General features: G+C 36.1%; 2 protein-coding genes across 2 annotated transcripts; both read left to right on the plus strand.

Moving 5' to 3' along the window:
- The first annotated feature begins 1,810 nt into the window (after positions 1-1,810).
- Positions 1,811-5,664, plus strand: LOC110931033 (homeobox-leucine zipper protein HAT3). Its single transcript, XM_022174430.2, has 4 exons — positions 1,811-2,248; positions 3,199-3,509; positions 3,691-3,770; positions 4,929-5,664. Exons 1-4 carry the CDS (start codon positions 2,050-2,052, stop codon positions 5,314-5,316), a joined length of 978 nt encoding a protein of 325 aa, XP_022030122.1. The 5' UTR covers positions 1,811-2,049; the 3' UTR covers positions 5,317-5,664.
- Positions 5,665-12,401: 6,737 nt separating this feature from the next.
- On the plus strand, positions 12,402-16,159 carry LOC110931032 (phosphatidylglycerophosphate phosphatase PTPMT1). Its single transcript, XM_022174429.2, has 5 exons — positions 12,402-13,022; positions 14,066-14,188; positions 14,308-14,401; positions 15,407-15,489; positions 15,566-16,159. Exons 1-5 carry the CDS (start codon positions 12,822-12,824, stop codon positions 15,974-15,976), a joined length of 912 nt encoding a protein of 303 aa, XP_022030121.1. The 5' UTR covers positions 12,402-12,821; the 3' UTR covers positions 15,977-16,159.
- The last annotated feature ends 343 nt before the right edge of the window (positions 16,160-16,502 follow it).

Consider the following 16,502-nt stretch of genomic DNA (forward strand, 5'->3'; position numbering starts at 1 on the left):
TAATCATTAACTAATAAAACCAACAACTTACGCCCAACTTTTCTTCCCAAACTCATTATGTTGGTCTATTTTTTTGGCCCAAAATTCCAAGAAAAAATCAAAACCAAACCGAATCAAACATCATTTACACATTAAAGATTTACATTTACAGAACATCATACAAGTACTAATGCACAAAGTTCACATAAAAAATAAAAATAATAGATGGGAGTGGTTACCTATTTGGAATAGATAAACTCCACATTCACTCAATCAGACAGTAATACGTCAATTCACCTAAATTGTTTAACTAACGTTTAAAAACGTTGGCGGTTGTTTACCTAATGGGGTTTAGGTAAACTATTTAAAAAAAAAAAAAAAAGAAAAAATGTAGGATTGGTTGGAAAGAAATGGACCACACCATAAACCCATCTCTCTCCCCCCTTCCCTCCCTCTCCCCCACTCCGTAAAGCTTCACCGAAAATGCCCCCCAAATCGGTAAACCATTGGTCTGTAAAACATTGGCGGTGGATGAGGGGTCGGTACCGAGTGGATTTACCGTCCCACTCCGCTCACCCTAAGACCAAGCGTAATGAGCGTTTTTTGCCTTCAATCCCGCCCCAAGACGCCGGCAAGGCCGGCCCCCTGGGCGTGTTATGACGTTTTCTTTCAAAAAAAAATTAGGGCAGCGTGTTTTTAATCACGCCGGAGAAGAAGGGCTCTGGCCAATGAGTGTGCTCCTGTTCTTTGTTTGGCCAATAACAATTTTTCATGTTTTTTATTTAAATTCTATTTACACTCATTTTAACATAATGCCCCACATTCCCACTACACCCGTTTTAGAAAACGTCCCATAATGTCCCATTGCTGACTGAGCTATCACATGACGTAAAACGCCCAAAGATTGAATGTTAAGACCATGTGTGGTGGGGCATTATGGGGCATTATTTTCAAAAAAAACGCCCACTCCCCCATTACATAGGGCATTATGGGGCAATATTTTTGAAAAAAAAAATTACTTGGGCATTATAATTAAAACGCCTAAATTGGAAGAAGGAAGGTTTGACTGGGTTTGACCCACCAATGAGAAAATAGTTTGCTTTTTTTTATTTTTATTTTTTTGTTTAATGATTGGAAGGGGCATTATCAGGCATTATTCCCACTACGCTACTTTTGCAATAACGCCCCATGCTGACTGGGATGACACATGTCAGATGATACCCTATGATAAAGGCATTATTTTTCTAAACCACTACGGGTGGTTTAACCACTACACACGGTCTTAAAAAGCATTCACCAACTTTAGGGGGTAAGGAGTGGTGGCGGTAAACTTGGTTCACCGATTCGGCAATGGGCGGCAAACCACTGCCAACCCCATTGCCGCTAACAATGTTGACGAAATGGGCGGAAAAACGGTGATGCTTCACCGCTGCGGCAAAGGAGAAAGGAAAGAGAGAGGGGGGGTGTGGGGTGGGGTCCATTCCAATCTCAACCAATCACATCTTTTTTCCTTTTTTTTTATTTAAAAAGTTTACCACTCCACCAAATGTTTAAACCATTGCCAACATTTTTCACCAAAGTTTAAACACTTTTGTCTAATTGACATGGCGCGCTCTCATTGGTCGGTTCAATGTTTTGCCACTCTAAACTGTTTAACCACTCCTTATACCCTTATAAAATTAAAAAAAAAAATTCACCACCTTTAAGTTTTACCAATTCAAGCCTTTTCTTTCAACTTTCTCTCTCTCTCTCTTCCATGCAAAAGCTGAAACAAAAGCCAAAGCTCAATCCCATCATCATCATTATGCCAATAGAGCCATTCTGACACATTTCATGATTGCTCATATCACCACCTGCTCTCTCTCTCTCTCTTCATATAGATATACCTTTTGTACGTACATATATGTAGACACATAGGTCTTGGTATTTTCTCTGTAACACCAAACTTTGAATAAAAACTCAGTGAAAAAACCAAAATCCAATAAGCATCACTCTATTTTGTCCCTCTGCAATTTCTCATCAACCATTGTTCTAGAGAGAGAAACAGTTTCTAGCAACAGAAACCACCGGATGGACGACGGTTTAGGCTTGAGTTTGAGTTTAAAATGCTCGAAAAATCATCCAGCACCGCCTCCGCCACCGCAAATGGCCGCCGGATCCAACGGTTCGACCCGATTTCCGTTGAATCTGTTGCATTCTCCTCCTTTTTCGTTTGTTCAACGGGATGTTTCGACTCATCAGAAGCTTCCGTTCATTATCAGTCCTCCTGGTAAGTACAAGTCTCATTGCATGATTTGTTGTTTCTAAGTATTCTTTGCGATAACCCTTGATATTATTCAATGGTTATCGCAAACAATACTTAGAAAGAAAACTTAATAAACCTTAATAATAATATAGTCTAATACTTCTTTGTTTGGAAAAGGAAACTTAAACAACATAAAAACAAGGGGAATTGACGTGTAATAATCTCAGCTAGAAGTTTTTAGCTATTGTAAGTCCCATCTTTGAATATTCTCATGCCAGTCTCACCTTTCACTTATTTTTCCTCCACCAGTTCTCAGTTGAAAAAACTTAACGGAGATGGTTTTTTTTCTGAATTACAAGCTGATGTTTTAGGGCTTTTAATCAGAACGAAGATACGAGTCGAATGATGTAAAACTTACCTTGAAATTCTGCTCCAAACGATGAAAATGTGTGATTCAATTCGGGTGTTTAAACTTCCAATTAACAAAAATCAAGTCGTTTGAAGTACCGTTTCGAGGTAAGTTTTATATTAATAGACTCGTATCCGCGTTCTGATCTAAAGCCCTAATACATCAGTTTGTAATTCAGAAAAAAACTTAACTCCGTTAAGTTTTTTTAACTAAGGACCGATGGAGAAAAATAGGTGAAAGGTGAGACTGACATGCCAACTCCCTTAAAAGCAATTTTTTATATTTTTGTTATAAGTGTGCAGAGAAGAGAAAAAAATAATTAAATAAGCGTTGTTTGTGAGTAAGATAGAGAGTTAGATATCGGATATTTGTAAAATAACAAAAGTGAGAGAAAAATATGTCTTGTAGAGTTGTAGTTGAATTAAATAAAAGGAGATGAAGACTCTAATGTGAATGCTCTAAGCTGTTTAAGACGCGATGAAACCTTTTTGTTTGTGATAATTATTAAAAACATAACAAGTTCTTTGATTTTTTTTTCATTTTTGGTGTTTGTTTGCGAATGTAGATCTCAATCTAGAAACGAGAAGATACGCGCGCGGAATAGACGGAAACCGTCTGCCGTCGACGTTGGCGTTAACGATGGAACGCGACGACGAAGCATTGGTTTCGTCGCCGAACAGCACGGTGTCAAGCGTGAGCGGGAAGAGAGTCGAGCGAGAGGAGAACGAAGCGGAGCGAGAATCGAGCTCGCACGGTAGTGGCGACGATGATGATGATGGCGGAGAAGCATCGGCGGCGAGGAAGAAGCTCAGGTTATCAAAGGATCAGGCGGCGGTTCTAGAAGAAACTTTCAAGGAGCATAATACTCTCAATCCGGTGAGTGGCGTGTTCGTAATTAACTCAGTGTGAATAGTTGCGAGTTCAAATCCTGTAAAGTGCAAGTATAGTGTAATTTTAGCCGTTAAAAAGAAGTCAGTTTTTTTATTATTTTATTTCTTTTACTGCTGATGAGCTGGTTTTCTGTTTTTGTTTCTGTTTATCTTTTTAATTTTACTAGAAGCAAAAACTGGCACTAGCGAAACAGCTGGATCTGAGGCCTAGGCAGGTGGAAGTTTGGTTTCAAAACAGAAGGGCAAGGTAGGGAATTAACTCATTCCTTAAGGGTAATTTCGGAAACATTTGTTTGGTCGTACAAATTCACATTGCATGGGTTGTGTTTGCATAGAGTACACTATCATAAACTCGTGTAGTACTACTAATCTCTTTTTTGTTAAGACTGTAGCATAGGCCAGAAAGTACGGTTCATGCATTAAGAATAGTCTACAACTTTTGGTTGTGCACATTATCAATGTATCCTATTTGTGGTACTTGGTATGAGTGCATGAGGTACAAGTAAATATGTACTCTTGCAACAAGAGGTTTTTGAAGTACATGCATGCATCACTAGTTGTACATTTGGTTATATATTATGGTTGGTTTTTGTTATGGGAGTTAATATTCACACATCATTCCACTCTATCTCTTTCTATACATACATAGATATATATAGTGAAAGATAGAGTGAAAAAGAATGTGAAAATAAGATTTTAGGGTGTGAAAATAGTAGAAGCCTTTTGGTGCCAATGAGGTAGTGGTGGAGCGGTTGGAAAAAGATTTGGTGTTACTTGTGACCCATGTTCGACTCCCACTCTCTCCATTATTTTCTGCAGCATCTAGGTGAAGGGTGAATACGGGTGGCGTCAGTTCGTCTTGGATGGAAGGTGAGGTTTTATCGATTATTCCACTGTCGTGCCTTCGGGCGGGTGGAGGTCGGGTTTTCGCATATCTGGGAGAGCCAAGGGGCTGGCGGCGCTCGACTAGTCGATGGCTGGCATATCCTTCCATGCTGTAAAAAGAAAGAGCCTTTTGCTATATCCGATTTGTATCCCACAAGGTGTATGAAATATCATTGGCTATGAGCCTATGATGTCTTTATTATTGACAAAGTCAACTTTATCTTTTCAATAAAATGAAATTAGTGTGTGTGCATGTGAATTTGGTTTTGACCAATCTAAAATAATGGCTAGCCTGACCTTTTCATATGGTAGCCTTGTTCATAGGGTCAAAATGGTCTTTTGCATTCTTTTGTTACAAAGTTCCTTTCGAAAATGTTAACATGTTAAATTGCATGTATGATATTTTTTATCATTGTTTTAATTGTTTTTAAAAGTTACACGAAGTTCATATATCCTTTTAAACTTGCATAATTACACATTTAATAGTTGAAATTGTTTATAAAATGTTTGGATCTTGCAGGACGAAGTTGAAGCAAACGGAGGTCGATTGTGAATACCTAAAACGTTGTTGTGATACATTGACGGAGGAGAACAGACGGCTGCAAAAGGAGGTGAACGAGCTGAGAGCCCTTAAACTTTCTCCACAGTTTTACATGAACATGAACCCTCCAACCACTTTGACGATGTGTCCTCAATGTGAGCGTGTAGCCGTATCGTCTTCTTCCTCATCATCCTCCTCTGCGGCAACCACATCTTCCACCCTTGGTTCCACCAATCTTTCCAAAGGACTCCATGGCTCGATGGCCGCCAATCACCAAAAGCAAAACAACCTGTTCCTACCACGAGCCTCCGTCATACCCCAACGCCCGCTTGATACGCACCACCTTGGTGGTAAAATAGGGTGGTAGAGTTACCCATTTGCCCTTGAGGAGAAGGGCAAAATAGGTAGATGGGAAATGAGTTTGTTAGATTAAAGGAGATTTGATGTAGGAGTGGAAGGGGGGACAATGTGAGAATTTGCTTTCTATTTGTCTTTGGTGGTGTTGTTTAAGTTTTATTTTTTTCTTTTTTTAAGGATGGTTTTAGTTTATTTAGATTTTGATGGGTTGCTTTTAGAATCTTAAGCTTAGTCATGAGTCATGATGCCTATATTGTGTCTTCCCCCATGCTGGTTGGATGTGGGACCACACAATTTGAGGATAACATGATTGGGTGTGTACATTTGCTAGTATTAAAATATGTTATGCATTTCCTCATCTCATCATTATTGATTACTTCATTTCTTCACCCATATCATTCTTGGTTTGAGTCAAAACATCAAATTACATATATGTAATCACAAAATGGCATATAATATACAATAAAGCTACCCTCAAATAGTATTAGTCATATAAAACAACAATCATACTCTGTAAATATCACAAATAGCAAAGTTATTGATAAGATTTAAAAAAAATAGGATGTAAGCAAGTCTTACCTTTATTATGGGGAATAAAGAGATTGATTTGAGAGAAACCTCTAGCTCTAAACACCAATATGCTAATTAGTATTAGTTATAAAAAATAAATAAATAGAAGAATTGGTTGTTAAAGGTTCTTAAATATCTAAAAGTTTAAATTCTCAAACGATACTGTCATATATTACAATCCTATATCGTATTAGGATATGCATAGGGCTGCAAACGAACCGAACGAACACGAACAAGACCTTGTTTGTGTTCGTTTGTTAAGAAATATATGTGTTCGCGAACCGTTCACGAACACTTATCGAACGAGATTTTATGTTCGTGCTTGTTTGTTAAGGAAATGAACCTGTTCGTGTTCGTTTGTGTTTGTTTGTTAATTTTAGACAACGAACATTGACGAATACAAATGAGCACAAACTAATGTTCAAGAACACAAATGGAAACACATGCACGCAAACAATCATTCATGAACAAAATATATAATATACCGACACTTATTAGATATTTATTTTGTCGGAAATTTTTAAGTATTTAAATAAATATAAAAAACTAAAAACACTAATGAAGTATCGAACATAAACAAACACGTTACCGAACGCTCACGAACATAAACGAACGAACACGACCTCTGTTCATGTTTGTTCATTTAACTAAACGAACGAAATTTCTTGTTCGTGTTCGTTTGTTTAGTAAACGAACGAACACAAACAAACTTCCCGCCGAACGGTTCACGAACTGTTCGCTGAACGTTTCGTTCGTTTGTAGCCCTAGATATGCATATCATATAAAGGCAGGTGGACCAAACAATGTTTAGGCACTTATTCAGTTGTTGGAATGAATATATACATATGTGGACTTATAGTCATGTCACGTGGGGTGCATACACCTCTTCCTACCAAACATGAATAATAATGACTTCGAAAGCGACTCATCATACCGAGACATATTGGACTCTCTTATACCATTAATGTGTTTGACTTAACCTCGTTGGGCCGTTAATTCTCGTTGGGATGTTTATTGGGCTTACAAGTTAGCTTGGGAGATAAAGCAATTCAGCAATAATTATGAACGGTTGATATTCTAAGTTTAAGCTTTGAATTTTTAGGTAGTAGAAATTAGTTAGGATTTGGTTTTAAGTCGGTCAAAGGAATTATAGTTTGAATCAAAATAGGTAGGCTTGTTTTGCAAGAAAGGAATCTGTATATACAGATCGTTATTTACGTTTGAATTAGTAATTTGAGTTAATAAAAAACAGAAAAGAGTCATGGGATTTCGTCCCCCACAAATCACCGTGTCCAACGTTTTCTTTGTTTTTATCAATTGTTCGCCAACATAATGTACATGTACATCAGTATCGATACCCATTTTCTGTAATTTTCAAAATCGGTACCGACCCTATTTTGGATGTTTTGGGGGATTGGTACCGATTGGGTAAGTTACGGTATTTTACCAATTATTTACCTTTGAGTACCATACCGTACCAAACACTTTCAGTATCGATACCCATGTTCTGCAATTTTCAAAATCGGTACCGACTTTATTTTGGATGTTTTGGGGGATTGGTACTGATTGGGTAAGTTACGGTATTTTACCTATTATTTACCTTCCAATACCGTACCGTACCAAACACTTTCAGTATCGACCCATTTTCTGCAATTTTCAAAATCGGTACCGACTTTATTTTGGATGTTTTGGGGGATTGGTACCGATTGGGTAAGTTACGATATTTTACCCATTATTTACCTTCAAATACCATACCGTACCAAACACTTTCATTATCAATACCCATTTTCTGCAATTTTCAAAATCAATACCGACCTTATCCCTAGTTCAATTTGTTCTCCCCTTTGATTCCCCATTCTTGCCTATTGTTCCACTACAACTACACACACCAAAAGTTTTCTCTTATTTTCTTCATGAAACATGTATAATGTCCGTCTCAAATAACCCAAAGTATATCCAACTTACACCTTCACCTTAGACTATATGTTGTGGGGTTGAAAAGAGGGGCAATAAGGCCACCCGGTGTGGGGTAGTGCCCATAGCCATGTCGGAGCTATGGTGCACCCAACACCGTGTCTTCTGCGCCAAAGGGGCGCGGGGGGGGGGGGGGGGAGCACTATCGTGCCTTTCTTGCCCAACTCGCAGCTCAAACGGCTGAGCTAGTTGAATTTATTATTTTTTTATCGCTGAACGGGCATGTATTTTAAAAAAAAAGATTTTTTCCTTTAAATTCCCCACCCTCCTCTATATAAATCCCGAATCTTTAACTTATTTTATCGCACCTCTCTAAACTTCACATTTTGAATCATTTTATGGCGAACTGACGAGGAGGACATCGCTTTTGCTGCAAGTTGGGTGCATTTTGCGGAGCAAGGGCACCCTCCAGATTATGCAGAAGATATTGAAAAATGAACGTGCTACGTTAGTTTGAGACAAACTACAAACATGTGTAATTTTGACTCGTTTACTTATAAATGGGTATGGTCAAACAAATAAGAAGCTTAAATAAGAGCAAGCCAAACGGATTGAATGTTTACTTTTCAGTGTAAATTATATAATTTACATTATACAACCCATGTAGCACACAGATACTTAAACTATTACTAATATTAGACAAAGACGTCAAACCTACAAAGAAACAAACAAATGTGGTGTATAAAGAAACTTTTAATGACTTACGATTTTTTTTCGTATACAACCCTCGCAACACACGGGTACTTAAACTATTACTAATATTAGACAAAGACGTCAAACACACAAATAAACAAACAAATGTGGTGTTAAAGAAATTTTAACGACTTGTAATTTTTTTCGTATTCATTTTTTTCAATTTGTTGTAATTTCATTTTTACCTGAGTAATTGAACGCTTCTTTCATTAAAAAAGGTTTATGACAACACTGTTACATAATAAATTTTATTGTGAGACCATCCGTATAACACATGGTTACTGGTTTCAAACTATAGTCTATAAAATTAAACAACCATGTTATGATGTTATTGTTCATGTTGAGACCTCTTTGGGATTTTACCAGGGTAGGTAAGGTTATTTTTTGGCTTTATTTAATTCTTCCTAACATTTTTTTTAAAGGTGGAAATTATTCGTGAATGTCAGAAGGTTTGGCATACGTTGTTTTAACTGGGTCTGCGTTAAAGAGCCCCCTCGCACAATGAATCCCCAATTTTAAACCCCTCAATGAGAAACTCTTATCACACAGACTCAAACTTAAGACCTAGAGGGGAAAACTTACCCGGATTCACTATAGATAAAACTTAAATAGCGGTAGTAAACACTTAGCAGTTGGTTAATTCTTCCTAACTATTTTATTCAACTATGACCATGTCTTAATTAGTTTGACTTTCTGATTATGACAGATATTGTTTCAAATTCATACAAATCAACTCATTGAATTTGAAAAAAACTACTTTAGCATAATATAATATTATTTCCATCATTGAATACACTAATTAACAACATGAAACTTTCAAACAAATTTAAAACGATATCCATCAATATATTTTTCTAAACTTTGATATAAGAATCCCAACGTTCGAAACTTAATTGATTTGTATACAAGTTATCATCGCTTATAGATATTTGTATGTTTAATATGAAACCAATCATAACTCTATAGTCTATAACCAGGAGAAACACAAAAATATATTACTATATAAAAGTTTTAATCACATATAGAATGAGAGAGAAAGCGATAATTTTTTTATGTATCATATTTAAAGCAATATAATTCTTGTACTTATTTCTTAAAATTGACCTTGTTGATGAGAGTTAACTATATAACCAACAATATTTCAAACACATAGATCACTCTTACGGTCCTCAACGTTTAGAATGTCTTTTGTGTACCACTAGAGGGAACTTATGTAAGTATAAATTAGATAAATGTAACTTTAAAAGACGTGGCATTAAAAGATAATGTAAGCAATATGTGCATTATTATTGTTGTTGTCGTTATTAACTAGGTAATGTCACGCCCGCGTTGCGGGGCGATGATCGAATAATTCTCAACCAATTAAAAGAAACAATACTATAGTTTTGCTAGAAAGAAAAAGTAAAAAGCATGTTAAACAGCTCATTGACATGATTTTTAGCTGGTGGCAAAGTCATATTTTTATTTTTATTTGGGAGCAAAATCAAAATTTTTTTCCCGAGGGTAAAATCCTAATTTTTAGCTAAGGAAAACCATATTTATATTTTGCACTGAGGGCAAAAACGTAATTTTGAATTGAGTGTAATATCATAATTTTTAACCGAGTGGAAAATCGTAAATTTTAGCCGGGGAAAAAGCATAATTTTATTTTGAACTGGGAGCAAAGACATAAATTTAAACTGGGGGCAAAACCGTAATTTTAAAGTCGGTATTAAATAATAAACCAGTGTAAAATCGTAATTTTGAGGGGGGGGGACAAAATTTTATTTTGAACTGGGGCGAAAACGTAATTTTGTCTGAGGGTAAAAGCGTAATTTTTTTATCGAGGGCGAAATCGTATTTTCGGTTTTGTTGGGTTTAAAGTCATTTTTTTATTTTGACCTGGGGGAAAATCATAATTTTGAACCGAGGGTAAAAGCGTAATTTTGAGGTAGGGGAAAGCCATAATTTTCTTTTTAGCTAGGGGCAAAAAAAGTAATTTTAAAATGAGGGGAAATCGTAATTTTTAACCAAGGGGAAAATCGTAATTTTGAGCTGGGGGCAAAAGCATAATTTTATTTTGAACTGGGGGCGAAGACGTAATTTTAAACTAGGGGCAAAACCATAATTTTAAAGCGGGTATAAAATAATAAGTTGTGGGTAAAATCGTAATTTTTGAACCAATGGCAAAATCGTAATTTTGACCTGCTGGCAAAAGGGTTATTATATTTTTAAGTTAGGAGAAAAGCGTAATTTTAAAATAAGGGCGAAACCGTAATTTAAAGTGGATATAAAATAATAAACTGGCTGGTCTAATAGGAGAATGTCGGCCGCCCATTTCGACCAATGACAAGGAAACACTATTCCCTGCCATGGTATTTGTATATGTTGAATAATTTTCAACAAAATAATGTGTATATATATTCTATATAAATAAGCTAACGAATCATCAAAATTGGTTCAACAACTGATTAAACGATTTGATAGTTACTCACTTTGTTGCTCATGTATCATCAAACTATCATTTGGTAGAGTTATATGCCTCTTAGATGAGAGGTTCAGGTTCAATCTTGAGCAAATGCGAATATTTTAGAATTATTGGCGTAATATTGTAGGAGCAATTTATTGCTCAAGTTTCATCAAACTAAATGCTAGCCCACTTGATAGAGGCATATGTCTCTTAGGTAATAAGTCTCAGGTTCAATTCTGAGCAAAGACGAATATTTTAGAATTATTGGTGTAATATTGTATGAGCAAGCGTTGTCATTCATATATATATATATATATATATATATATATATATATATATATAGGATTAAGTTCAAAAGTGAACACTAGTGTATTTACGAACTGAGTGAACTAATTCTGGCGCGCGCACATACATATATATGTATTTAAATAAATGTCTTAAATATTAATATACTTTAAAATTGAATGCCAAATAAATGTAGGGGCTTGTCAAAAGATAAAATGAAAAAAATGTAATTTATATACCACTATGCATAAAATATTTCCACTAAATGCATAAATTTTTTTGAAAGTTTTAAAATTAAATAAAAATTACAATATTGTCCCAAAAGATGTATTTAATGTTTTTGAAACGACTGTCAGGATACCACACCTGGCTGTTGAGACTGGGCAAACGCAGGCACGGTTGTGAGGCAGACCCTGTATTTTGAACCCATCGGGTTACTCTACGGAAGGGTATAACACCGACTTACGGGACCTTTCTGGGTCCCTACGGGAAGCCATAGCACCGACTGCCGCTTGAGAGACGTTACGCCGTCACAAGAACCGAGACTCTCTGGCGTAAGGCATTGTGGGATGAATAATCGTGTTGACTCGGATTCAAACTTGCGTCCTCCAAATGGCTCGGATTCAAATTTGCGACCTCGTGGTGTATTTTATAGTAACATAGATATAAATTTATATTATACAAACATATTATCTAATTCTTACTATTATCAAACTATTACTTGTTAGGTTGGTGGGTATGAGGTAGCGCCCCCTTCACCTCAACTATTAACAACCAATAACACCCACTCTCATTGGCTAGGTGCCATTGACGGGGCACCATTGACCTCTCCCCAGCCATATAACTAGCACCGTTGAGAGAAAGTGTCGGGTCCCATGTTTTCAACAAATCACCTTTTTTTGTTTTATTACTTCTCATTTTTTATAACAAGGGAGATTTATTCTATTAAATATGTTATCTAGAAAAGACAATGGAACCCCATATCTACGTAGCACAAATATAACAATAATATAACGTAATAAAGTTCCTAAAGGCTCCATTTCATATCCACCAACCTTGTGAACAAGCTCCATCTTGGAAGGTTTAAAAACAAAAATAGTATAATCTACAAGTTACAACATTACACGAAGTCATGACATCCTCACTTCTTTTCTAACATCCCCAAATCCCCCTTTTCATCACACCCACTTCTTCAAAAGTTTGTTGGTAGTGAAAACAAACAGACACAAATTCTAGAGAGAGAGAGAGAGAGAAACTCTAGGGTTCGCTCACTTTGCAAGAAACCCACCCTTCTTCCTTTTTTCTAACGCCTGCAATTCCATCCGTTTCACCTTTACTTCACCTTCAAATCAATTCAATTCAATTCTTCATAACCCACAAATGCCCTTCATTCATTCCTCTTCAATCCTCCGTAAAATTCGTTACATGGGGTTTCGTATCGTGAAATTCAGGGCTTGATTTTGGTAATTCTTGGCTAAAGTTATAATCTTTTTACAAGGGTAGGTGGGGTTTAGCCGTTTAGGTGAATTGTTGTGGTTAGAAAGATGTATATTGAGGATCTTGATGAAGATGTGGATGTGGGGTTTTCCGGTGAGTCTTGCGGCGGTGGTGCGGTGGTGGTTTCGGATGCGAAAAGAGTGTTGGTCGGAGCAGGGGCTCGTGCTCTGTTTTATCCAACTTTGTTGTATAATGTTGTCAGGAACAAGATTCAGACAGAGTTCAGGTGGTGGGATAGAGTTGATCAGGTATAATTTTATTCAATGACTACATAGTTTTGTTGTGTATAATCTATACAATGGTAGGTAGTTTATTTGGGGATTAATAATTGTCTAATGTTATATGCTATATTATACATTGTTGTAAGAATCGGTAGCCGCTAGTCGGTCGGTGAGGAACTGACCAGTGATTAATCAAGATTAATAGAGATTAATCGGGAATTCGGGATTAATCGGATTGAGATTTTCATATGTAATTTTTAGTTTTGTATACACACACACATTTTTAAATGTATTCTTTTACGTAGACATGTTTTAACACCTCGTTGACCCATTTTGTAAGTAATTAGAGGGAATTTATAAGGTTTGCTCGAAATTTGTCCGGAATCAGGCCGGAATAGGACTGCTGTTGACTGCCTAGTGATTAATCGGCCATTACTCGGTGAATTTCCGAATAGTGAGTAATCGGCAACTAATCGGAGCCTAGGCAAGATTTTTATAACCATTATATTATATAAATATTTTTGAGAGTAAACTTCTGTTTTGCTCCCTGTGGTTTGGTCATGTTAACGGTATTGCTCCAATAGTTTAAAAATAGCCATTTTCTTCCCTGATCTTTCGAGTTTGTCGCCAGTTTGCTCCCTAATCTTTCGAGTTTGTCGCCAGTTTCCTCCCTGATGGAGTTAGAGGCTGGGAGCAAAATGAAGATAAGTTAGAAAAATCAGGGAGGAAAATGGCTATTTTTAAACTATTGGAGCAAAACCGTTAAAATGACCTAATCACAGGGAGCAAAACGGAAGTTTACTCTATTTTTGATCTTGTTGTGTAATATGTGTATGATTTATGTATCTAATGCGTTAACAAGAATCATGCGATGAGCTCACATATTTGTTTCGTGCGCTCAAAACGCGATGGTGGTATTTGAGGGGCGTTCCTTGTGTCATAGTATTTGACATGTGGACGCAACGTGGGATTTGTGTGACAAGCTTGAGCATTTTTGTGCACATTTATGATGTTAATAAAAGTGTATAAATATTAATGAGTTGTAATGCTAACTATTGTTCTGTTGCTAGTTTGTGTTGTTAGGAGCGGTACCGTTTTCCACCGATGTTTTACATTTGAAAGAACTTGGTGTTTGTGGTGTTGTTACACTTAATGAGTCATATGAGACTTTGGTTCCAACATCATTATATCATGTAAGCATTCCAAATTAAATATTTTCTGTAATTCTTACTTTATATGGTCCATATTCGTTATCTGGTTCAGCCACTAATTTAATTTAATTTTTTTATATGTTTTAAATCTTTAATTATAGGCTCATGGAATTGATCATTTGGTGATTCCAACAAGAGATTATCTATTTGCTCCATCGAACGATGATATTTGCAAAGCTGTCAAGTTTATCCATGGTAAGTACATTTATCTGTAACGAAATAGTAAATTCCATTTAAATAAATTGAGCATATATGTGGCAAAATGTAGGTCCGGCTAATTATTATATTAAACACTTGATTTCAATGGCGGTGATGAGGGTGTGCGGGGAGGACCACCGCACAGGGCCCGTGATTTCGAGGGGCACGTGTTTTTTTAAAATCCAATATATATGTTAATTTTTTTTTAAATAGTATACTCACACCAACTCCAAGATATGCCATTTACATAACAATTTGTATGGTTTAGACGTTAGCTCATTGGCATTAGGTTTAGTGAGCCCAATACCCATTTGATTTTGAAAAAAAAAACAAATAATAAATAGTAAATTACAAAAATCGTCCTTTATGTATGTCACTTATTGCAAACTGTGTCCTTTGTCGTCAATAATTACAGAAAACGTACTCGATGTTTGCAAACCCTTGCAAGTTATGTCCTTTAGCCATAACTCAGTTAATTTTTGTGGTTAAATACGGCCAAATGAACCCCACATGAGGGTATTTTTGTGGTTAAATATGACCAAATAGAACTCATATAAGAGTAAAATGACCAAAATACCCTCATGTGGGGTTCATTTGGTCGTATTTAACCACAAAAAAATTAACTGAGTTAGGGCTAAAGGACATAACTTGCAAGGGTTTGCAAACATCGAGTACGTTTTCTGTAATTATTGAAGACAAAGGACACAGTTTGCAATAAGTAACATACATAAAGGACGATTTTTGTAATTTACTCGATAATAAAACATTACGGAAAGGCACCTTTCTTCGAGCTCGAACAGGGTACATGAATTCCCAGAGACGCCACTGCTTGATTTTGTCATACGCCATTTTTTATAACCCGTTTAACCATTTTTTCTCCTAGCCACATTTTCTAATATGATTCATTAACAAGATATAAGCTGAGTTGACCCATTTTCAGGTAACGAATCGAGTATATCTACTTCTATTTGATGTTTGATTTGTTGTTTTTGATTTGTTAAGAAAATGCTTCTGTGGGTAAAGCAACTTACGTTCATTGTAAGGCTGGGCGGGGTCGTAGCACAACTATCGTTCTCTGTTATTTGGTATGCATCTCAACTTAAAGCTGTTTTGGCCTGTTACCGAACCGTTTTCACTCCTAATTCTGGTTATAAAAAACAGGTAAAACACAAGCAGATGACACCTGATGCTGCTTACGAGTATGTTAAGTCAATTCGACCAAGGGTCCGTTTAGCTTCTTCCCAGTGGCAGGCTGTTCAGGACTACTACTATCTTGACAGAGTTAAAAAACAACCGAATTTTGAACCGTTTGATGATGCAGCCGTTGTTTTGGTGGCAGAATCTGATCTCGAGGGTTACCAAGAGAGTTTTGACTCAGGTTTGACTCGAAACAGAAATATTTTGGCGGAACTTAGCTTGATTTGCAGGGCGCAGTTTGCTAGTCAGGCTACCGTTGCAAGGCTTTCGTGCTTGTGGCTTGGATGCAATGATGCTGGTCGGAAAATGGGGTCGAAGGAATTCGTGAGCTCTGAACAGATGGCGGATGTCGGGATTAACATTCGTGTTCATTGAGTTTCTTGTTGCAAAATGAGGAGTTGGTGTGAAGTGTTAAGGAGTTATGAAGTGTGTATATGGAGAGTATTGAGTGTCTTGGATATTTCTTATTAAGGAATAATGTAAAGGATGGTGTAAGTTAAATGCCAAAAGAAAGGCATGGGTTTGTGTGTGAATATATATCATCATATATATTATGAAGAGGTATTTTGAGAAAAACTTTAAAGTAAGAAAAAAGAAAATAAGTATTATAATAATAAAATATTAAATAATGTATCTTTTTTCTCATGAAGTATTGTTTTTAAAGTAAGAAAAAAGAAAATAAAATGTTATAAAAGTAAAACATTAAATGATTTATCTTTTTTCTCTTTAATTAGTAAAAAAAATAGAAAGTATATTTTAAAAATGAGTTATTAGTTAATTTATTTTATTAATTTAGAGGAATACAATTAACTAATAAATCATCCTTATGTCATTACGATAACAATAAAATACCAATATCAAATGAACCATGTTTATTGGTTTAAAATTCCTAGAAGGATGT

This window comes from Helianthus annuus, chromosome 3 (genome assembly GCF_002127325.2).
Source record: "Helianthus annuus cultivar XRQ/B chromosome 3, HanXRQr2.0-SUNRISE, whole genome shotgun sequence".
In the NCBI taxonomy this organism is placed as follows: domain Eukaryota; kingdom Viridiplantae; phylum Streptophyta; class Magnoliopsida; order Asterales; family Asteraceae; genus Helianthus; species Helianthus annuus.